Source organism: Mya arenaria, chromosome 1 (assembly GCF_026914265.1).
Source record: "Mya arenaria isolate MELC-2E11 chromosome 1, ASM2691426v1".
Lineage (NCBI taxonomy): Eukaryota > Metazoa > Mollusca > Bivalvia > Myida > Myidae > Mya > Mya arenaria.
The window spans coordinates 12,554,481-12,579,764 of record NC_069122.1 but is presented as its reverse complement, the minus strand read 5'-3'; the positions used below and the strand labels follow the sequence as shown (position 1 = coordinate 12,579,764).

General features: G+C 34.9%; 1 protein-coding gene across 2 annotated transcripts; it reads left to right on the top strand.

The window, feature by feature from the left end:
* LOC128236208 (probable N-acetylgalactosaminyltransferase 9) lies at window positions 1-24,418 on the top strand. Of its 2 annotated transcripts, XM_052951123.1 has the most exons (12): window positions 1-541; window positions 1,539-1,705; window positions 2,390-2,567; window positions 8,080-8,280; window positions 11,863-11,980; window positions 13,220-13,307; window positions 16,294-16,391; window positions 16,926-17,060; window positions 17,620-17,700; window positions 18,363-18,470; window positions 19,244-19,375; window positions 23,753-24,418. In XM_052951123.1, exons 1-12 carry the CDS (start codon window positions 207-209, stop codon window positions 23,891-23,893), a joined length of 1,782 nt encoding a protein of 593 aa, XP_052807083.1. In that variant the 5' UTR covers window positions 1-206; the 3' UTR covers window positions 23,894-24,418. The 2 variants fall into 2 exon arrangements, with proteins under 2 accessions (XP_052807083.1, XP_052807156.1); XM_052951196.1 differs by lacking the exon at window positions 17,620-17,700 and having other exon boundaries at window positions 2-541.
* Window positions 24,419-25,284: the final 866 nt, after the last annotated feature.

The window sequence follows — 25,284 nt, the reverse complement described above, 5'->3', positions numbered from 1 at the left end:
GCTCTTTAGACAGGGCACAAGTACGACTATACTCGTTGATAATACGAAAATGAACATGAGTCAACGATTGGCCGAACGAGTTCTGTCGAAACTTAAATGAAATTTCATTGGCCAATTTTCTACTCATTTATATTCAGAACGGAAAATCCAATTAGTGACGACATTAGGAAAGGTAAACATCTTGGACGACAGGCAATAAATGTAAGATGTCTCTGCCACGTTTTCTCCGCCGGCGTCGGCTATCTTGGAAAAACCTGACATTTTTAGCCGTAGGTGCGTGCATAGTTTACATTTACAGCCGGTCCGATGATAATGATGCAGTTGTTAGTGATGACATGATAAAATTTCGTCGGGAAAGATTTGAGAGATATAAAAATTCAGAGGGAAGCCGTGTTGGTCCTGGAGAAAAGGGAATGGGTGTCCACTTGACAGGTGCGGAAAAGGAGAAAGCAGATTCTTTATTTGAGAAGGAGGCATTCAACATCATTGCCAGTGACAAGATCTCCCTGGAACGGTCAGTGAAGGACATCAGGGACAGCGGGTAAACTTTGTCTAGATAACTTTTTCAACTTTTGCTTGCTGGTACATGTACATTGTATACAATAGCCACCACGCAAAAGGGTACATCACATAAAGGTTTTGGGTGGTCTGGGGGTACTATATAATTATAGGGGTATCAATACCCCCAGACCACCCAAAACCTTTATGTGATGTACCTCTTTGGATGCACGTTAAGGGATTTTTTTTAACATTTGGACATTCATTATGCTCCAGAAGTGTCGCCCAAAACAAAATTATCAGAAACTCTTTATATAAACAAATGTATACAGGTACATGTACATGTAGATTAAAAGAACACAATACGGCTTATCACCATTATGGTCAACAACAACCCAGAGTTGCTGAAGTTGTGGCCTATATTGAATGACAGGAAGGCCAATTAGTCTGGCCTGTATCTTGTCTGTAAGGTTTGTGAAGCAGGATCTGGTAATCTCATAACCATTGCTTTTTGTAACCACTCCATCTTGGTTAAATTGTAACTTATGTGTCAATCATTTTATAACCGTTAAAAACATTATCTTATCAAAACATACAATGCAATACTATCTGATCAGCATGCAATTATATATTTTAAGCAACTAAACAGTATATTTTATTAAAAAAGAATTGAATAATCGTTGATGAGCACCCAACATCAACTATCATCCATAGTTGTTTTTCATCTAAAATTTATCATCTTACTTAATAAATATATTTGTAGCGATAAATGTACAATATAATCTAATTCCAATTTTCTTCTGTCATTCAATATCTTGGGCCAATTTGAAAATACATTTTCGATTATTTTCGATTCAATGTCTGATTAGTGTTGACAATTTGGGGCTCAATTATGGATTACAAAATTTGTCTAATTATCTAACACTACATGTAGCCCCACAATGGCATAATTTTAGCAAATAAACAGTGCTAAATTTTAATCGTGGTTAGGTTTTTATAAACCTAAAACTATAATAACGACTGTTTACCTTTAACCATAGGTGCAGTGCCCTAGTATACCCCAAAGATCTTCCAAAAGCGAGTGTGATCGTTATTTTTCACAACGAGGCTTGGACACCACTTCTGCGGACTGCTCACAGCGTTGTTAACCGGTCCCCACCGGAATACCTTCATGAGGTGATTCTTCTTGATGACTTCAGTGATAGAGGTGAGAAATAAGGGTGTATATCTGTAATCATTACCCCCTTCACGAATACAGAATTCCTCTCATTTAGATCCAAATCACGGATTGTTTTTTACAATTTTAAGAATCTGCATACTGGTTTTTGTTTTTTTTGCATCCATCCCAAAATATCCTCTTGGTGTCCAAATATTCATTAAAAAATGAATAAATGTACCATACCAGGCCATGCCTTTGTACATATGAAAATATTATTAATTATGAAATAATTGATTTTCATGATAAAAATGTATCTTGGATTTGAAAATTAATACTTGTATATACTGTGTACTATGGAAGTTGTACCCCCATGAACTGGTACCACTATGAAGTCATACCAGACAAATGTACATGTGAACATTTCCTCCCACTTGTATTTCATTATTTAGATGCTATGTGTTAAGAAGATGGAATCATAATTCATTATGCAGTTTTTCATATCCTTTTACTTTTAATTTACATTTTTACACTACATTTTCTAATGGTCAAAATCGTGGACCATATATTATCATTATCATTAGTTGTGCTTTAATCTATCACATATATATTTATATGGAACCGACAGCTTCTCAAAATATGGTTTGACTTTTGGGTTGATACAGCTTCCCTCTAAATCTGGTATAGTACCCTTTAAATGCACATATACTACCATCCTATGTTTTTTCTTGACAGTTGGTCTAGGTCAAGAGTTGACTGACTATGTAGCAAAGACGTGGCCAGACGGTGTGGTGAGTGTTGTACGCACCAAGGAACGAAGCGGGCTTATCAGGGCTCGTCTGGCAGGGGCTCGTGCTGCGACGGGCGATGTTCTGATATTTTTAGACTCGCATTGTGAGGCTGCACCTGGATGGTAAGTTGGGCCATTGATTGTTGATTACTTCTTTCCTCTGAAGTCCTTAAATACCAACACATGTCTTACTAAAACGGGGAAAAAAAAAATAAACGTCACCAAAATAATTGTTTTCAAACTAATTCTTTAGCACCTGTATGCCATTGTCTTAGTGCAGATAACTCACAACAACACATATCTAACAAAATTGAATGTGATGAACATTATTGGTTTCAAACTATTTTTTTTCGAAAGCATCTTTATAAGTGATTGTCATTGTCAAAATCAAAAATCTGTCTTGATATTCAAATGAAAATTAGTACAATCATTACCAGAAATGAAATGCATATATGTTGAACAAGACCCATAACTCTGTCTTTAATGATTGTTGAGTTATGCCCCTTCTTTGACTGAGTAAAAAAAGACAAGCATTGTAGAATGAATTGCTCCTCCAACCCAACTCATTTCTTAAATGGACTCATTCAGGTTTTATAAGGTCAGAGATCAAAATGTTTTACTTTTTGTGAAATGTGAACAATTTAATACTTTTTTCAATGATAAAACTTTGTCCGAATGTTCATTTAACTGTTCTATTATAGGGTGTTAGCGAATGAGTTAATGGTGGATGCTGAACCCTTCTGCCTTCATGGCGATCAGCATGTGCACCAGTCTGCCTTCTTAAAATGCTCAGTATGTAATCAAATATTGCCTTTGATTGGCTTAGAAGCTTAAAATGATATTATTAAAACATACAAACTTAGAATACCTGGTAAAGGCTTGTTTTATTATTATAAATTATACATACAAAATTAATATACAAATGTACATGGCAGTTGAAAACTTAAATAACTTAAGTTAAATACATTTTCTTTTGTCAATTTAACAGTATTTAAGTTCTTCTTTGCCTGACACTATGTGCCTTTTTCACGTTTAGAACCCTGTCCCTTTTCTTCAGCAGCCTGCCCTTTTTTAAACCTGGCAAAAATCCTGTACTGTTAGTAATTTCTTTAAAATGTTTCAGAAAATGCTATATATTTGCCAAAAAGCATAATGCAAGCCATTGGAAATTTTAGTAATTTTAAGCCTGTATTTACAAATTTCATTTTAAATGAGTATCTGTCAGCTGCTGTCTGAACTTTTAAAAAGAAGATGCCATTCCTGTCGTTTTTTCTTCTTGTAATATTCAAAAAGCTTTTTATTAATTAAAATTTTCAATGAGATTAAACAAATCCTCATTTCAAAATTTAAGACTGCTCAGAGCTATCGAAAAACAAAAATATGACTGAAATTGACAGTTCTTGATAGATTGAAGTTTTATTGGATAATCTGCCTACCATTTCCTGAGCATTTCTGTGATAAATAAACTACTTGTCTGCTTGCAAGTTTGAGGCCATTCTTAAAAATAGTATGTTTGCAGTTGCTATAACATTTCACAAAATTATCCTTTCTCAATTTATGAAAAATATTTTTCATCATTAGTTTCATGTTTATTAATCGTTTAAACTAAAAAGAACTATTTCTCCAGAGAATGAACATCGTGAATTGCAATAATATTGCAAAAATGAAGTTTATATCCTTGGGACCCTTAGAATCAAAAGCTTTCCAGATATAAAAGTCACAAAGACATATTACAGCATGGAAAATACATGCTTCATGATCTGCTTACATTAGAGTTTTGTGTAAAAAATAATCAAGCCATATAGTTGTCGAATGATCATATTTAGAATACAAGCTTCATTTTAAGCCAATGAAATTTAAGATAGGCAATCATTAAGAAATAGGCTTAATCATTAAGAATTTCATCTTTGGCGGGTGTTCAAAGGTGTGCCTACAGCAACTCTCCCGATACACAGTTCCTGTGTCAGATTTTGCGTTGTCAATGTTAATTAGCAAATGAGGTTGTATTCAAAGTCAGTAAGATCACATCAAGTAGTTTCTTAGTGTTAAAGGAAGGGCTTATTCGCTACACTCAGTCCGCTCATTCCTATTCATGAAGATTTTACTGCATGTCAAAAATGTACTAAATTCCATGTTTTTTTTACTCAGGTCACTTTAAACACCTTTATTTTATGGCTGGCCTTTTGAACGATGAAAATATTTGTGTTGGAGGGTTAGCTGCACGCCTATGTAATTGTTTAATGATTTTACTTCTCGAGAAGGCAGTACAGGTGCAGAATGAAGAAGGTGTTTAAAAACTTTAAAGAGATACTCGTATTTAAAATCAATACATACACATGAATAACAAACTTAAAGTTGAGTGATGAACATTAAACTACTTACTAAATAATGCATTTATGGGAAATATTAATTCATTTACTGATAACAAGATTGTAACCGTATATTTAATAGCTGAAAACGCACAAGTGAAGTATTAAATGACTGTAGGGTTCTCATTGATCAACTACCGTGTTTTCTGCAATTTTCATTCAAATTAAACACGGTATCCTTCATAAGAACCATTGTTTTCGTTATCTATTCATCCTTTTCGGTAAACTTAAACAATTGTATTAATTGTGGTACATCGTATTTGGGAGAAAGAGCGCATCTTGAATCAAGTTGAGAATGTCCATGGGTTATTATATTGAAATAAAAACATAAAAAAATTAAATTAATGTTTCCTTTAAAGTTATATATACTTTGTTTTTTAGGGATTTGTTTTCAAGTCTGCCTAAGTGCATTCCTTGGTATTCGAATAATTTACAACCATAGGTACTGAGTAAAAAATCTGAGATCCTCAATCAATACATAAAATATGCACATATTACTTAAAATTGTTTATTTTGGGGTGGGGGGACATATTTAGGAATAAAGTAACTATAAATAAATTGCTAGATTTTTATCATCTGTGCCCCTTATTTTTCCGCCCCCCCCCCCCACTTTAATTTGATTTATTCAAATAAAAATGTTCTACTGGAGTCTGTATTTGCGTAGCGGTCTAGTACTGTCCGGGAACAGCAAACAAAAGAAGAAGAAGAGTTGTCAGGGGGGTACATGTATTCAAAATCTGCAAGGGTTTATGTGAGGTTTTTGAGCTTGATATGCAAGATGGCGGCGAAACCATGACGAAATAGGATTTTTTTTTCAAAAATATCTTGACGGCTCTACAATTACCATGCCTCACTCGGCTTTTTATTTCATGCGTTTAGATTACGGGATAAAAAAGTTATTGAAGAAAAATCTTCGGCCAGTCTGTTAGTTATAAATGTGGGAAACGAGATTTTGATACTTTTTATGACGTTTAAGTTCCCAAAACACATATTTTTGCAATGGCTTCTGCTTTAACATTATTTAAATGTGGTAATTTAATTTCCTGACAGTTCCTTTGCTGTACAAGAGCCTTCATGGTAATTTTATTTTGGTTTAACCACCTAAATGTGTGCTGAAAATAGTTCAACCACCTTTTGGCATCTGCACTGAAAGACACTTTTATAATTTTTGGTTTAATTTATCAGTATAAGAATTGAGTGAAAAGTGATTAAACAGTCGATTTAATATAATAAGGCTGTCAAAATATTTGCTGTCAAAATTAAGATATCGACTTTTAATTTAAATCAGTATCTTTTGTTATTCACTTAATTTTACCAGACAGAAAGCTTATTCTAAACTCAATAAACATAGGTAGGTAGAAGTAAATTGATGTTAGATTGAACTTGTCTGATAATGATTATCGATAATTAAGATACACATAGATATTAGAACAATTTGTTTGCGAACTTCTTTCATATCTAAATGGACAAACTTTCATATTGACTAAAGACTGTATAATTATGTAATATTCCATGTAAGGAGTTGCGGTCTGCACCAGCTGGTCAAGTGTTGAGCGCTGCTATTTTAGTTAAGGCCTAAAAAAGATACACTTGGTTCGGGTTACCCGACCGTACCTAGGAAACAGGCGCCGCCCTTACAGTTTTTATAGTCAGTTGTTAAAATTTAAGTGTGTGATTTCATAAATATTACGTAGTTTAAAACCTTTAAAGCCTTATACAGAAGATTACTTTAACGCCATTCTCCAAGGATGAATATATCATTCGATCTTATAATAATTAAAGCCTTATAAAAAAAGAAAAAAAAAACAACCTCTGTACCCTACACGTTTTTGACGCATGCATGTAACTCTAACTAAACCATTTTATTTCTAGCCTAATAAATCCTGGTTCTGCCACTGATCTATATATTCAGCTCAGAATTAGCAAAATTGCGATCAATGGATATTATAAATGCTCTAATTACAAGCCCATGCGCAGGCCTTTTTCTGCCCATTTGGGGAAAAGAAACGAAACATTTTTTGAAAATTTGCCTCCTGAAATATGTCATATCGAGAAAAATAAAGGCTTTACATAAAAAATTGGGAAATTCACTGTTAACAGCTGCTTTTCCGTCTCCTGCAAATGAAATGAATAAAATGTAAGTTTCTTTCCCTTTCAAAAGAGCTGAAATTGCCGAAATATTAATTCGTGTGAGTATAAATATCTATTGCAATAAATCATGACAGTTAATATTGCATACAGATCTCTGAATGTGATGAAAAACAACTATTTCTGACTTCATTAATTCCCGAAACTCTACATCACATAAATCATTAGGATGTTAAATGAACAAATACAGGTAGAAAGACTTTCACATTATTATTTTTTACATTTGATTGGTTTTTCTTCTCCAGATTGGGAATATTATATATTTTACGGGGGATTGGTCGAATAGTCAGAATTTATGGTCTACCAAGTGTCACTGATTACAATTTTATATTAAGGTTTATTACTCACACTATTTCTACATAGGTCTATAACTTTTGATACTGACATTTTTTGCAGACTAATCACTCACGCTTTCATTTTGGAATTCACACACTTTATATAACTTCGACTCACACTTCTTCTAAATATCACTTAAGTTTTACTTTTTCACGCGAGAACCGGCTGATTTTGGCGTAATTATATTAAGAAATTTATAAAACCATCCATCAAAAACTGGTTAACTAAGAAAGTTAGTTTGGTATAGCCTATTCTATGTTTGTGCTAGTATAGTATATGTGTATATATATTTAAATGTATAACCATCCTTCCCGTTGTATCTAATTAATATACATTGTAAGAAAATGTCCAAGTCCATGTATATATGATATTGATTCCAATAAACACTCCCTCAATATCGGTAAAACTTTTACTCCAAAACTTGCTTTTTATAATGCTTGCTTTTGAGCAAATCATTTGTTATTAGACTCTTACGTTCTCAAATTATTAGTTTTTTTGTAAACAAATAATCTTTGTCAACCAATCATCATGTATACAGAGAAATAGTTACCCTCCTAAATTTTTAACTGCACTCTTTCTTTTTTTCAGTTCTACCTTCACTCCTTTTATTTTCATCAAACAGTAATGAAAGGTACTTCTTTTTCAGCGATTTCAAGTGAACAGGGCAAGATCACAGAGCCGTAGTAGAATGATTTGACTCTTTCAGTTTCAAGAAAATACAACAAAAAATATCAATAAATGTCCAAAAGGTTGTAACTTAACAAAATATTTCTTTGTCTTAGGATTGAACCCATTTTGGCGAGAATAAAGGAAGATCGAAGAAACGTGCTGTGCCCTATTATTGATGTGATTTCTGATCAAACACTCGAATATTCGGGAAATGGTGGCTATCAGCCAGGCGGTTTCTCATGGAGTCTCCATTTTACTTGGGAAGATATCCCTGAGTCGTCAAAAACGGGCCGTAAATACACAGACCCACTTAGGTATACTAGTCATTTGCGAAAAATGTGGGGTGTGATAAAATTTGTTATTGATATCATGCAAATCTTGGGGTCACAACTGCTATAGAATTAATACTATTTTAAATAGAGAACTACCTGAAATAATAGTTGTTTTATAGTATTGCTCACACATTATTTTTACGCAACATCTATTGTGTACTGGTGACAAGATTACCCAGTTAGCCATGTTTAGGAATTATACGTTGGCAATGGGGATCCTATATCTTCTTCTTAACCTATTTATTTTACAACGATTGTGAAACAAGACATTACAAAATTATATAAATCACTCTCATTGGCATGATTTTACGTGAGAGTGTGATATTGTGTTGTGGAGGAAACCGGATTGCCCGGAGGAAACACACTTCTCCGGCTTGGTGACTTTAAACCAAACTCACATGTACCCAGGCTTAGAATAAAACCCAGATCGCCTAGGTGAAAAGCGAGTGCTTTAACCACCGCGTTAAATCCAGACAACCCCTTTCTACATTACCGTTAGTCCAAAATTTACCATTAATCAGGTTATTTTAAAATTTCAATATATATTTTATCATATATAATATATATAACTTTATATGGCTTGTTTTCTAATTTTAAACATTCACAAGATTAAGCATTCTTAATAAAAACTACATCACACATATACGTAGATACCTGGCCCTCATTTCTCAAAACTTCTTATGTTACTTATTTCAATTAGCCAAAATACATAACTTTAAATAATTTATTTTGATAAATGAAAAACGTTTTTTTGTGTTTTTTATATTATACAGAAAATTCATGTTTATATATGTAAAAACTCCTAAAGTAGTAAATATTACGCAAATTAAAGGAAGATAATATATTAAGCTTAACTTAATCCTAGTTATTATAAGGGACTTAAAAGTGTCGACAAATTTGGTCCTGGCCCCAATATTACAAAAATACTAAAGTCAAATTTCAATTTCGATCTCAAGATATTTTTACACATAACATCATAAGTTTTAAAAATCATACAATTCTGCGCTTTTAAAAAGCACATTTTCTCTCAAAGAATATGTTTAGAATAAAAGATCTGTAAACATATCAAAGAAAACATTTCAGACTCGAAATTTCAGACAACAAAATATGTAATTGAGTAGAACTCATTGTCACTTTATCAATTACTTGAGTAGATTTTTTCCTCTAAATATACAAGTGTTTGAATTGTATTATGATTTTAGGTGGTAAAATGTGTTGCGATCAAGATTTTCCTGAAGAAGAACTATTTTCAAGATTATTTGGGCCGGACCTCGGCTTTAAAGGGGCTAGACACAAGATGATACAATTGCAGGAAAAAAAAGAGGATTGTCAAAGACTTTAACAAGATTGACATTGTTGTGTACAATGCATTGAATCTTACTTACTGATGTATCATATTGCTTACAACACATGCATCTTTGCAGTTTTTGCGCATTTTCCAGTTCAAAATTTGTTCTCTGCCACATAAATTCCATTATGAAGATAACGTCAGTATATTATCTGTCTTCATAAACAGAAATGATTTAAACTGGGAAACCTTTATGTGCTAATTTCACAGGGAAACACAGAGGAGACAGCAACATGATTGTTGTGTTCATTATTTCAACCATGTAAAGGGATGTTATAATTATTGGCCTCCTATACTAGCTCGCATTGACAATTTTAGGCTTGTTTTGAAGAAATACTGTATTTGCTGATTTTTTAACCATATCGTGTCTTGTCCCTTTAAGCATCAATACTGGTGGTAATTCTCACTTCAATGTTTTATAATTTTACAAAGTATATATCACTGACTTATAAAATGTTAAATGGAATTTTCAGTTTTTTCCTCTATGAATTGCTACAAAAAACACCATATATCTTTCATTGCTGTTTCTTTTGTTTGTTTTGCTTTGCTAGAATGTATTTAATATATTTAACATAATGGGTCTTTTTGTTCAGACCTTTGTGAAAAGTAACAATGTTAATTAAACGGGTACAGCCAAAAGTTGTCTCGAAAATTGTTAGATATACTTCCGATCACTGATGTACACATCAAAGTTCAAGAGCAATAAAAAATTTACAATAATGATATTAACAACGTTGTTAACTTTATCAAACATCTGAACAATCTGCCCACACTTAAGGCTATTGTTCAGTTTTTAAATGTCTTTAGCTAGATTTGTTATGGGTATTTTTAACCCCTGTCATTTTGCTCTTTGCTTAATTAATTTCTGGTATTACTACTGTTTTCAAAAATATTTGGTACCTCAAGCTTTTGTAGCATTGCAAAAGTGTCAGTGACAGTGTTTATTCAACCTTGATTTACAACTCCATGTTAAGGAAATAATTGCTTGTAAATGGTGTATAAATATCACATGACAAATTTGGATGGCTAGACTGCACTCTAAGGTATTTGCATGTGCCATTTTATATGATTTTATATATGAGAGTCCAAAACAGGCAAATCTTGGAATGCCAACGTTCCAAGCTGAATTTAAAACTCAAAACCAGTTTGAAATGATAAGTCTGACAGGGCAAAATTGCAATGTTTAAATCTAATAAGTGTGTCTGAAGTTTATTTGCGAACGGTAGAAATTACAGTAATCTGTTAAAAACCTTTGTGTTGATATTTTAACGGCCTTCTACAGTGCAAAAGTTAGTTTTAAGGACCATGCAAGACATAAATGTTTAAAAATATCATTTTTTTTTATAAAAGTTTGATGTTCAATATAACATGCATAATACATTGTTTACGGAAATGTCGTTTACGAAAATTATTATGTTTTTCTGTCAAAATAGTAAGGACGACCTGATTTACAAAGTTTATCTGCAAGACGGTGTTGATTTGGTAGCTTGGAGCATTTTGACACAAAAGTATATTAATATTGTCGACATTTTTTCGAATATTACATGCTTTTTTAACCAAAGTCTTATAAAATCTTATTCCGTTAAATTCGCTCAACTGCTTATTACCCATAAACATGTTGCAAAGCATTTTTGTTCATCACCTCAAAAAGATTTGTCCTCAGAACCTAGTTAAACATGAACTTTTCAAACATTTTAATTTTTAGCCTTTCCCACCCACTTTTGCATTGTGGAAGGCCCTTAAACATGAGTTTACATGTGATATAAGAAAAGTAAGGCATAACCCGACCTACACTGATTTTTTGCACCCGACCCAAACTTTTGATTGACAGTCGACACGGGAAAGACCTTAATAATGTACCAAAACAAAATGATAATGGTTGGGGAGTAAAAAATAATTTTCAGATGCATTCATTTCTAAGGTCTAAAAAAAGACAATTTGTTTTTGGTTAAATGCTCAAAAAGGTTTTGGTCGGAAGTTCGTTTTTGGGGCCTCATTAATTTTTTGTACAATTATGCTCAAATTTCATTCTGAGTATGGGTTCTTCTTCACATTTGTTATTAATTGTATGCATTATTTGTTCTATTAAATTATCTAAAAATCTGGTACAAATATTCTAACGAATGTTGATCAAAAACAGTAATCAGGTTTAGGTTTTCCTAAATATATAGACTAATTTATATAAAACTTAAATTTATTGTTCCAATTCTCTCTAGATCTCCGACAATGATAGGTGGATTGCTTGCTGTTGACAGGAAGTACTTTTTTGAGATAGGCGCGTATGACGAGGGCATGGATGTGTGGGGCGGTGAAAACCTGGAAATATCGTTTAGGGTAAGTGCCGTCAGAATAATGTGAAAACTAGTGCTGCCAGAATGATGATGTGTTGCGCACAACTCTGTCTAAGGCCTACAAGTCAATAAAGGTTTGTCTTTGGTTACCTATGCTACTCTTATTTTTTAATCAAAGCCATTGGGGTGATTTTATGAGCGTACAACACAGTATTGCAACATGATGATGATGCTGCTGCTGCTGCTGCTGCTGATGATGATGATAATGATGATGATGATGATAATGATAATAATAATCATATTAATGAAAATAATAATGATTTTATTTGAACAAGGTAACACAGTAAACCAAAAGCATCACATTTAATGCAAACATAACTCGAGTCTTAAATTTTTAATTTGAAGATAAAGATCTTCATTTGAATATGCGGCGGTGAATGTCAGATTTACTAATATAAAAAGACCAAGTGTAATATTAAAAAAAAACACTTTTTTTTCAAAACATTACTCACAGCCAAAAATTAAAGAAAAATGGATGCAAGGCTAACAAGAATAAAAGAAAAATGGATCCTATTATAGGCTTGTTTATACAATGGCATTAATTTTGCTTTTATTGGTCATATCTTTCGATTCAATAATCTTTATGTGTTCACACACCTGTTACCTTTAACTTGTTTATTTTCTTTCAACAATCAATGATAATAATACAGTAAAACGGGGAGGTGGGGGTGTTTAACAACATTCTAAAATGGTCCGTTAGGAGTGATTCAGAACATTTGGATGAGTGAGGGAAAGCTAGAGTTTATTCTTTGTATCCAGTCATCTTAATTCCTAAAACGTACCAACTTTTTATTGTGTCTCTAAAGACATGTTAAAGCTGCACTCTCACAGATTGAACGTTTTGACCACTTTTTTATTTTTTTGTCTTTGAATGAGCCAATATTTGCAAAGTGCATGGAAACCAGTTATATAAGACTGCTGACAAAATGAGATTGCAAATTTTTGTATTGAAGTTATTTTTTGTTTATGTTTTATGCATTTTTCTAAACCGTTAGAAACAGTTTAAGCCATAAAACATTAATTTTCCAACAGAAATATGAAAATCTGTGATCTGATCGTTTGTCAGCAATCTTTAATCATTGGTTTGCAGATATTTACGCAAAAAACTTGCTCTTTCTAAGACAAAAAATTAAGAAGTTTTAAAAACAGTATATCTGTGAGAGTGCTGCTTTAACATGGTGGGTAACGTTATTATCTTTTAAATCAATCAATTTTGTTAAAGGTTTGGATGTGTGGTGGAAAGTTGGAGTTTATTCCCTGTTCCCGTGTTGGACATATATTCAGATCGAGTCATCCGTACACATTCCCAGGTAACTATGACCTCAAACAAAGATATGTGGATATCTCTATTTCTCCCACCTCAGATAAGTAGATCCAATAATTTAACCATGCTAGAAATTCTTATCTTGCCCACAGGCAAAGATAAAACAAGTACCCATATTGAACTCCTTTTTCATGGTCATCACATTGTAATTACCTCCCTTGTTGAAGACCTCCTCCGTAGAATCATGGAAACCTTATATTGGGGCAATATATAGATTGCTAATTAATTATTTCTCGCTTCAAACGTCACAATTAAAAATTTCAAGAACCTTTCAAGAAATGAAATTCACTCTCATTAGAATTATTTAAAGAAGATTAGACTAGTAACATAATCTCAATCATTGCGCTCATATCCATGACAACCACAAGTTATCACATATCCATACTCATTTATTTTTACTATGCATAAAAGAGTTCCAGCAAAAATACATTTTTACTTAATTTTGTCTTACTGAGGTGGGAGAGAAAGCATCTAACCATAGCCACTCGCGTAAGATAGGTTCATCCCAACCCTCAGGCAGGGTGTTTTGCGTAACCTCGTTTTCCCTTCGCTTAGGTATGGATGAACATATCTTACACTCTCAGCCATGGAAGATATTCATAATCTCTTCTACCTTTTCTGTGTTCCTATGAAAGGAATTTGAGGTTTTTCATAGCCTTGGTGTTTGTGTTGTCATAGTCTTGGTGTTGACGTTGGCATAGCCTTGGTGTTGTTGTAGAATGGTGTTGGAGTTGTCATAGCCTTGGCGTTGTTGTAGCCTTGGTGTTGGCGTTTTCATAGCCTTGGCGTTGTCATAGCCTCGGTGTTGGCGTTGTCATAGCCTCGGTGTTGGTGTTATCATAGCCTTGGCGTTGTTGTAGCCTTGTTGTTGGCGTTGCTATAGCCTTGCGTTGTCATAGCCTCTGTGTTGGCGTTGTCATAGCCTTAGCGTTGTTGTAGGTTTGGTGTTGGATTTGTCATATCCTTGCGTTGTCATAGCCTTGGTGTTGGCGTTGTTATATCCTTGGCATTGTTGTAGCCTTGATATTTGCGTTGTCATAGCCTTGGTGTTGGCGTTGTCATAGCCTTGCGCTGTGTGTTGTCATAGCCTTGGTGTTGGCGTTGTCATAGCCTTGGCGTTGTTGTAGCCTTGGTGTTGGCGTTGTCATAGCCTTGCGCTGTGTGTTGTCATAGCCTTGGTGTTGGCGTTGTCATAGACTTGGCGTTGTCATAGCCTCGGTGTTGGCGTTGTCATAGCCTTGTCGTTGTTGTAGCCTCGGTGTTGGCGTTGTCATAGCCTTGACGTTGTTGTAGCCTCGGTGTTGGCGTTGTCATAGCCTCGTTGTTGGCGTTGTCATAGCCTTGTCGTTGTTGTAGCCTCGGTGTTGGCGTTGTCATAGCCTTGACGTTGTTGTAGCCTCGGTGTTGGCGTTGTCATAGCCTCGGTGTTGGCGTTGTTATAGCCTTGGTGTTGGCGATTTTGTAGCCTTGGTGTTGGCGTTGTCGTTGTCATAGCCTTGCGTTGTCATAGCCTCGGTGTTGGCGTTGTGATAGCATTGGAATTGTTGTAGCCTTGATGTTGGCGTTTTTATAGCCTTGGTGTTGTCGTTGTCATAGCCTTGCGTTGTCATAGCCTCGGTGTTGGCGTTGTGATAGCCTTGGCGTTGTTGTAGCCTTGGTGTTTGCGTTATCATAGCCTTGCGTTGTTGTAGCCTCGGTGTTGGCGTTGTCATAGCCTCGGTGTTGGCGTTGTCATAGCCTTGCGTTGTCATAGCCTCGGTGTCGGCATTGTCATAGCCTCGGTGTTGGTGTTGTCATAGCCTTGGCGTTGTTGTAGCCTTGTTGTTGGCGTTGTCATAGCCTCTGTGTTGGCGTTGTCATAGCCTTGGCGTTGTTGTAGCCTTGATGTTGGCGTTGTCATAGCCTTGCGTTGTCATAGCCTCGGTGTTGGCGTTGTCATATCCTTGGCATTGTTGTAGCCTTGATGTTTGCGTTGTCATAGCCTTGATGTTGTCGTTGTCATAACCTTGCGTTGTCATAGCCTTGGCGTTGTTGTAGCCTTGTTGTTGGCGTTGTCATAGCCTTGCGTTGTCATAGCCTCGGTGTTGGCGTTGTCATAGACTTGGCGTTGTCATAGCCTCGGTGTTGGCGTTGTCATAGACTTGGCGTTGTCATAGCCTCGGTGTTGGCGTTATCATAGCCTTGGCGTAGTTGTTGCCTCGGTGTTGGCGTTGTCAAAGCCTTGACGTTGTTGTAACCACGGTGTTGGCGTTGTCAAAGCCTTGGTGTTGGCGTTGTCGTTATCATAGCCTTGCGTTGTCATTGCCTCGGTGTTGACGTTGTGATAGCATTGGCATTGTTGTAGCCTTGATGTTGGCGTTTTCATAGCCTTGGTGTTGTCGTTGTCATAGCCTTGTGTTGTCATAGCCTCGGTGTTGGCGTTGTGATAGCCTTGGCGTTGTTGTAGCCTTGGTGTTTGCGTTATCATAGCCTTGCATTGTTGTAGCCTCGGTGTTGGCGTTGTCATAGCCTGGGTGTTGGCGTTGTCATAGCCTTGCGTTATCATAGCATCGGTGTTGGCGTTGTCATAGCCTCGGTGTTGGCATTGTCAGAGCCATGGTGTTGGCGTTGTCATAGCCTTGGCGTTGGCATAGCCCCGGTGTTGGCATTGTCATAGCCTTGCGTTGTCATTGTCATTCAAAAACTTTAACCTTGTCAATAAAAGATAGCTACGCAAAACATAAACAAATGTTAAAAGTGACGTTAGGGCAGGGCAGGGCAGGGCAGGGCAGGACAAGGCAGTAAAAAGGGAAGAGCTGTAAAAATACTTTAAAAAACTTGTGGTTAAACTTTTTTTGTGCATATTTAATTATTATTTAGATCGAATACTGATCAAAGTAGACTAGCATAAAGCATCCATTTAACACTGACTTGTGAGTATGTGTATTAGATAGTAGCTATAACTGAACCTCAACATATGATTTATAAAACAGGTAATAAAGATACCCATGGGATCAACTCCATGCGACTTGCTGAAGTTTGGATGGATGAATACAAGCGGCTGTTCTACATGCATCGAAGAGACCTATCAGTTAGTTTATCTATCAAATTAAACTCTCAAAATTGGAACAAGTACTGGTTTACCTTATATGTTGGCATATGGTAGGGGAAGAGTTTAAGAGAAACTTCAGCTATAGAATATTTAAGGAATGATTGCATTTTTTCTTGCGTTTATGCTGTATGAATGTAGTAAGGGCATGCATGCAAATTCCATGAAGCCCGCGCTTCTACAGCATAAAAGCAAGAAAAAATGTGAACAAAACTTTTAATAACATTTTAAACAATTAATCATCATGAATTAAAATTAGCATTATCTTTTACAATTGATTATTTGTTTGTAGAGATATATAACCGACAACATACGATTGTATAAAAGAAAAGCTGATTTTATTAACGTCTTTTATCATTGGTTAAATGATGTCGCGCTAATCCAATCGGAGTGAAATAAACAAATTGAATGATGTCATAACTCTTTGCGTGTTATAATAAATATAAACCTATACAAAGATCTTTGCAAATGTAAATATTAAGCTTAATGTGTTGAAATTCCTATTTTACCTTACAGTTATCAGATGCTGGAGATTTAAGTGAGCGAAAGGCGCTTAGAGAGCGGCTTAAGTGTAAGAGCTTCAAATGGTACCTTGACAACGTCATTCCTGATAAGTTTATTCCCGATGAAAACGTTCAGGCTTATGGCATGGTATGTGGCTTAGAATATGTTGTAGATTTAGAAAAGAATTCCTTATCAAAACATACCGAACAATATTTAGATTTTTCTAAAACTTTAAGGCAAAATTAATGACGGCCTCTGAAGTGACACAAGTAAATTTTAATTTTATATAGTGCTCACCATTTCGGTTATATTAAAAAAGAATTATTTCCAATTACACGACCTTCTTTAATTTCTTTGCATCCGACACTAACGTTTTTACTGCCAACAGACATTTTCTATGGACCTTCCTACCCTACCTGTTTTTGGGGTGAAATCTGAAACAGATATTTATTTTTATTATATATCCATCAAAAATCCACGTGCAATACATATCGCAAAAAACGGTATTCCATATTCCACTCCAGTGCAAAACGTCCGTATTCCACTATTCTGACGGCAGGCCATAACAAGTATCGTTGCGCAATGTTAAAATGACGTCATAAAACAAAATAGAGCGTCGTTAAAATGAAATTTATTATGAAAACATGTGGCTTTAAGTGATCTTACCAGTAATGTATATAAAAGGATTCTCGTGTTTTTTTTGCAGATTTGGATTTCACGAGGCGCGAAATTCGTGAAAGTCCATTCGAGTCGAATACAACCTCCCAACTTCCCGGTTCAAAACGCAGTACTAATAACCATATTATATTTTGCCTTAACAGTACCTTATGTACACTTATATAGTAAAATTAACACTTAAGGTATATTTAACATAGCCAATACAGGAAAAAGTCAAACCACTTCAGGAGACTCTCTGAAAGTGTTTCCACCAATAGAGGAGAAAAAAGTAATAAAATACACCCAAAATGCACCATTTTGTACCAGGAATTATTAAAACTTTCTTCGTGAAATACCCCCAAATCCTCTTTCTAACACTTCAAACAAAATAAATACATTTGTAGGGAGGTGCAAAAGTCGAAAGCATCTGCCCCTTCCATCCCTCTAAATTTAAATTCTTAATCTGCCTGAAGTTTCATTACACATAACCCTAATATGCTTCTATACTTTAAATGAGACGTTGTCTGCGAAAATGAGTCTTGTTAAGTGACATGTTTTGACATAATGAGCAACAGAAAAAAAATCAAAGAGATATGTTTACAAAAAAACCTTATAACAATATTTATAATTAAGCTATAAAACCATTTTTGAAGACATGTGAAAATAGCTATGATAGCCTGATTAAGAGACATGAAACTCTGCAGAAATGAAAACGTCACTTTTTCCTTCAAAGGACTGACTTTTATTGAGGAAGTCACAACTATAATTATAAACCATCAATTGACTCTCTAGGTACGAAACCCAGCCTCAAACCTATGCCTTGACACAATGGACAAAGATGAGAGGACGGTGTTCGATATTGGCTTGTTCTCGTGTCAGGGCGGGGTCAGCGCTAGCGAGGTATGTACACACGCATCTAAATTGTTTCTATGAAGAGAATGATTATATTAAGTCGAGATGTGTGGATCTTAGTTGTCTCTATGAATAGAATGATTATAAGTCGAGATGTGTTGTAAATAAGCTGTAACTTGTGTGTATGATTGTTATTGAAATTGCATGACGATGGCGTCACTTCAAATGTCAAAGCTGCATTTTTTCTGTTCCTGAATATTTACATCACTAAAATCATAAAGGTGAGCCGCATCTAACCGCAAAATGCCAAGTAAATAGTCAAATGATAAAATGGTGTTGCATCAAGTGATCAAAATGTCAAGCAATGATTGGACACAGAGAAGCAAAAATATTGAAACTTGTGTTAAAAAAAAATGTGTGATCAAATTACCAAGATTAAATACTCAAAACAATGCTTCTGAAAACTCAATTTTGTAGCTTGGACATTTTGAAGTGAGGTCATCGATGAGAAAGAGATCAGTATTTTGTAATAAAAATGCGTTTATTTTGTCAAAAGTCATTGATAACGCTATTGTAAATTGAATTATCATACCTCACGTGACTCGGCCTTTAAACAATTAACTATTGTCATCATTAGTTATAAGTTTTTTGCATGCAGTCTAACAATAGCGCCTAGGCATTATAATTTATAGTTAAAAACAATTGTTGTTAGTTTCTTAGTGTTTCGGTGGCGTAGCTCAGGTGTAAAAAATTTATAGATCAATACATATAGTGTTGAATGGTAGCAGTTTCGATTGAAGTGTTGTTGTGACCTATTTCAGGTATTTTCGTTGAGTAAAAAGGGTGAACTACGTCGCGAAGATTCTTGCTGTTCCTCGGGTGGCGGAAATGGGGACAAGATAGCGCTTACAAGATGTTTCGATGATAGTAAACAGAGGTTCACACACAGTAGGGTAAGTGCTGGCTAAAATACCGTATTTATTTCAACCTGTGTTAAGTAGCCACCCAATGAATATGGCCACATTGGCAGTTTAAGACTGGTTACCACTAAATACAGGTGTAGTATGTCCTTAAAGATGAACTTGCCCTAAAAGGCACACACACGCCTGTATCTATATGTTGATACTTTGTCTGTTTCTGGGAATTCTTATAGGACATAAAGAATTCACTGACATCTGATCTTAAACAGTGCATCTGCTGTTGTCATGTATATAACTTACTACCATGTATGCAATAGCAGGATTTCACACATCCATTTTTAGCTCGACTATTCGAAGAATATGGAGGGCTATACTACTCACCCAAGCGTCGGCGTCGGCGTTGGCGTCACACGTTGGTTAAGGTTTTGCATGCAAGCACATAACACATAGGTTAATATCTCAGCAATTACTTGTGGTACTGCATTTAGACTTTATACAATGGTACTCAACCATCAAACCTTCTTAATTTACCAAGTAAGATAACTCTAGTTTGCATTTTATGCAAATAAAAGGCCTTTATTATTCGACTTAGAAATTCTGGTTAAGATTTTGCTTGCAAGCACACATACTCGTAGGTTAATATCTCAGCAATTTCTTGTGGTATTGCATTGAGACTTTATACAATGGTACTCAACCACCCAAGCTACTTAATTAACCAAGTTAGATAACTCTTAGTTGCATTTAATGCAAATAATAGGCCTTTATTATTCGACTTAGAAATTCTGGTTAAGGTTTTGCATGCAAGCACACATAGGTTAATATCTTAGCAACTACTTAAGGTATTGCATTGCGACTTGATACAATGGTACTCAACCACACAACCTACTTAATTTACAAAGTTAGATAACTCTTGTTTGCATTAAATGCAAATAATTGCCCTTTATTATTTGACTTAGAAATTCTGGTTAAGGTTTTGCGTGCAAACACACATAGGTTAATATCATTTAGTTACTTCAGGTATTGCATTGAGACTTTATACAATGGTACCCAACGATCAAACCCTCTTAATTTACCAAGTTAGATAACTCTAGTTTGCATTTTATGCAAATAATAGGTCTTTGTTATTCGACTTAAAAATTCTGGTGAAGGTTTTGCGTGTAAGCACACATAGGTTAATATCTCAGCAACTACTTGAGGTATTGCATTGAGACTTGATACAATGGTACTCAACCATTCAACCTACTTAATTAACAAAGTTAGATAAATCTAGTTTGCATTAAATTCAAATAATGGCCCCTTTTTCATTCGACAAAGAAGTTCTGGTTAAGGTTTTGCATGTAACCACTTTTAAGTCCATACCTCAGCGAATACATCATGTATGGCATTGAAACTTTACACACAGGCTCCCAACCATTTGACCTTCTTCTTTAATCAAGTAAAATAACTCTTTCTTTCATATTATATAATTTTTTCCCCTTTATTATGAGACTTAGAAATTCTGGTTCAGGTCTTGAATGTTAGCACACATAGGATAATATCTCAGCAACTACATGATGTATTGCATTGAGACTTTATACAATGGTATTTAACCACCCAACGTAATTGAATAACCAAGTTAGATAATGTATTTTGCAAATAATGGCCCTTTATTATTAGACTTAAAAAATCTGGTTAAAATTGTCCATGTAACCACATTTATGTTAATATCTCAGCACATCATGTATTGCATTGAAATCTAATCTAACGGTGATCCATGTATGTTTCGCCAAAACTTTTCAATCCTTACACTGAAAAGCGGCGGAACAGTTGAGCGCGCTGTCTCTGTGACAGCTCTTGTTTATTATGCCCCCCCCCTTTCGAAGAAGAAGGGTATATTGCTTAGCACATGTCGGTCAGTCGGTTGGTCGGTAGGTGGGTGGGTCGGTCGGTAGAACAAAGCTTGTCCGAGTGATAACTTAACAATTCCTTGACGTATAGCCACCAAACTTGGCATGAATGTTGGGCATGACCAGTAGATGACCCCTATTGATAAGAGAGGTCATCAGGTCAAAGGTCAAGGTCACAGTGATCTTAAATTGTGAAAGGATTTTATAGCTTGTCCGAGTGATAACTCAACAATGCCCAGATCTATGGTTACCAAACTTAAGATGGAGGCTGAGTCTGACCAGTAAATGGCCCCTATTGATTTTATGAGTCATAAGGTCAGATGTCAAGGTCACAGTGACCTTTAATGATAAAGGGTTGTCCAAGTGATAACTCAACAATGACTGCACTCATGGCCCACAACCTTGACCTGAAGGTTGGGCCTGACCAGTAGATGAGCCCTATTGATTTTAGGGGTCTTCGGGCCAAAGGTCAAGGTCACAGTTACCTTGAGTGATAAAAGGTTGTCTGAGTGATAATTCATCAATGCCTGCACCCATGGCCTTCAAACTTGACATAGAGATTGGGCCTGATCAGTAGATGACCCCTATTGTTTTTGAATCATTGGGACAAAGGACAAAGTCACTGTGACTTTAAACGTTAAAAAGTAAACAAAGCTTCTCCCAGTGATAACTCAACAATGTCTGATAATCAAACTTGACATGGAGGCTGGGCCTGACCAGTAGATGACCCCTATTGATTTAAGGAGTCATCAGGTCAAAGGTCAAGGTCACAGTGACTTTGAATATGAAAATTTTCTTCGAGTGATAACTCGACAATGCCTGCAGCCAATGCCCTCAAACTTGACTTGTGGGTTGGCCTAAACTGTACATGACCCCTTTTCATTTTAGGGGTCATTGGGTCAAAGGTCAAGGTCACAGTGACCTTAAACTCAAAAACCTTGTCTGTGTGATAACTTCACAATGCCTGCATCCATGACCCTCACACTTGACATTTAGATTTTGGGTGACCAGTTGATGACTCCTATGGAATTTGAGGTCATACAGTCATGGTCATAACTCATATTCATCATTGAATTTTGTCATATTTACTTATTCCCTGCTGCTAATAGGATACATTAAATATCTGGCGGTCAACAGGTCAAAGTTCAAGGTCACAGTGATCTTTGTCCGAGTGATAACTTGACAATGCCTGCACCCATGGACCTCAAACTTGACAATTAGATTGTGGGTGACCAGTAGATGACCCCTATGGATTTTAAAGTCATTGAGTCAAAGGTCAAGGTCACAACACATTTAGGTCATTAAAATTTAGGTCATATTTACTGATTCCCCTTATTAAAAACTGTACCTACTATCGTCACACTTTGAATGGTCATAATCTTAAAACTGCTTCAAAGGCATCCAATATCAATGACAAATCAGCTGTCAATGTCAATGCATATTTCATTCAATTGTCCAAATAATCCTGACAACATGGCGCTCTGGGGGGCATAATGTTTGACAAACATCTCTTGTTCATAATTGACATGCAGTTGTGATGCATGATCATAAACATTAATGTTATAATACAGTGTGGGTGATTTTGGTTATTCCTATTTTGCGTGTATTCCTAGGCCGGTACTCATAAAACATCTTAAGTCATTTCCTAATTTAAGTCATTTTCTTAGGTTAAGTATCTCACTTATCATATGATAAAATTAACTTATATTATCTTTAATTCTTTATTTGCATTGTTTTGGTTTAAAATACATATATTTATGTAAAAAAATATCATTTTTTTTCTTTTAATTTGACTTTGAAATATTTCAGGAAATTGATTTGAGAAAAGACTTAAGTTAAAAATGGATTAGAAAGTTTTACGAAAACCAACCCAGCAGTAGCATATATCATAAATGATTTTGGGTTGTATGGTAATGAATTGTAAAAGTAAAACATATATAATGGCCTTACTAATATAAACATTTACTATACACCCATGTATGAGTATATCACTCCTCCAACATGAATGACGCAATGCCATTTGTCAAGGTCTGGCATATTTTTCCATATTTGGTTACCAAAATGGCATCTTTTTTCCAATGAATAAATGAAACATTTAAACATGTAAACAGGTTGTTGACCTGATATATACGTTAAGTGGTTAGAATATGACCTGATATGGGATATATGAAGCGCCCAAAACCATACTGGGGTTTCGAGCTTCGCTCACACCCAGCTTCGATATGGTTTGCTTTGCCCTGTATATCCCATATCAGGTCACCTACTAACCCCGTAACTTATAATCTTAGGGCCATATTTCGGAGTTGTGTTTGTCACGTCATGTCCCACAGTTGGTTTTGATATTCTCATGTACTTATCGAATTTTATGTTTTCAGCAAGTTTAGCTCTTTGCCAAAACCCCCCAAAAAGACCTTAATTTTTATTTAATTGTTTTTATTATCTTGAATAAAGACTGTTGTAATGTTAGCATGCGGTGTCTGAGTGTATTGATCATTCTTGTGATCGCTCTAGTTTTTTTTTGCAGGATACGGGAGTTATAAAACATGAGGCTAGTGGGCGGTGTTTGGACATCGCGGATGAGCAATCAGGAGGTTTTGTTCATCTACGAGACTGTAATGGCGGAGATTCACAAAAATGGGAGATCGAGCACTATTTGACTTTATGATAATGTTTTATTAGTTATACTTCCTAAAAATTAATAATATAATGTTGTAATTTAATGTTTAAATTATTAAGGATTAAAATTTATATATTGTTCATTATAATTATTAATGATTTATTTTTTAAATTATTAATGGTTAAAATTATTTTACTTTTTCATACGTGTGATAGATTTTGATGTCAATATGAAAAGAAATACTTAAATAACTTAAATTTTCTGTTCTCAAATTATTAAGATTATATACTATTTAACACAATGGGACCATAGTTCAGAACTTTGTTAAAGTTAACATCAGCGTTGTTAATCTTTATGCTCCTAAAATTTAATAGATACACTTGTGATCTGCTGTATTTCTTTGTAGATTTGAAATATCTTTTTAAGTTGTTTATATTCAAATATGTGAGCTCATCATGAAATATATCACCTATTAAAGTTAACAACAATGTCATAAATCATGGTGTTAACTTTAAAGCTGCTATCTCACAGGTTGGACATTTTGACAAATTTTTAACTTTTGTCTAGGAACAAGCCAATTTATGCAGAAATTCATGTAAACCAGTCCTATAAGACTGCTGACAAAAAATTAGATCGCAGATTTTTATATTTATATTTAAGTTCAAAAACTGATGTTTTACGCATTTATCTTCAACCGCTAGAAACGCTTTTAGCCATAAAATAATAATTGAACAGAAACATGAAAATCTGAGATCTGATCTTTTGTCAGCAGTATTTTATCTCAGGTTTGCAGATATTTATGCAAAATTTTGCTCTTTCCAAGACAAAAAATAAAAAAAAGTTAAACGGTAAATCTGTGAGAGTGCAGTTTTAACAATTGTCTGAGCAATCGGCCCAATGTTGACAATGTGGTTGTAATATGTACATGTGTATTGTTATTGTGCCAATAGGCTTAAGTGTCCTGCCACCTTTTGAAATCCAGCTTGATACAAAACATTTTTTAGCTTCTCTGCTATTTTGATAACAAACAATCCAGGTTTGTGATAGCCATAGTAGTTGGCAACATTGGTGTCATCTAATATAGTCTTTAAGCATGCTTTTAAACCTCCAAATTATTCACATAAAACTTAGTACACATGTTCAATTTGCAAATGGGTAGATTTGTCCATAACTATGATTTTAATTATCCCCCGCCAAAGGCAGAAGGGAATATAGAAATGATACGTGTTTGTGTGTGTGTGTGTGTGTGTGTGTGTGTGTGTGTGTGTGTGTGTGTGTGTGTGTGCATCCGAGCAATCTTGTTTAACTTGTCTTTGAAATACTGACTTCATACACAGATAGACCTCCTTTAGAAGAAATGCAGTGCACAGCCACCATAACTCTGGGTGCAGTATATTTTTAGTTAATGCCCTTTGTTAATCTTCATACTTATTTTTCGT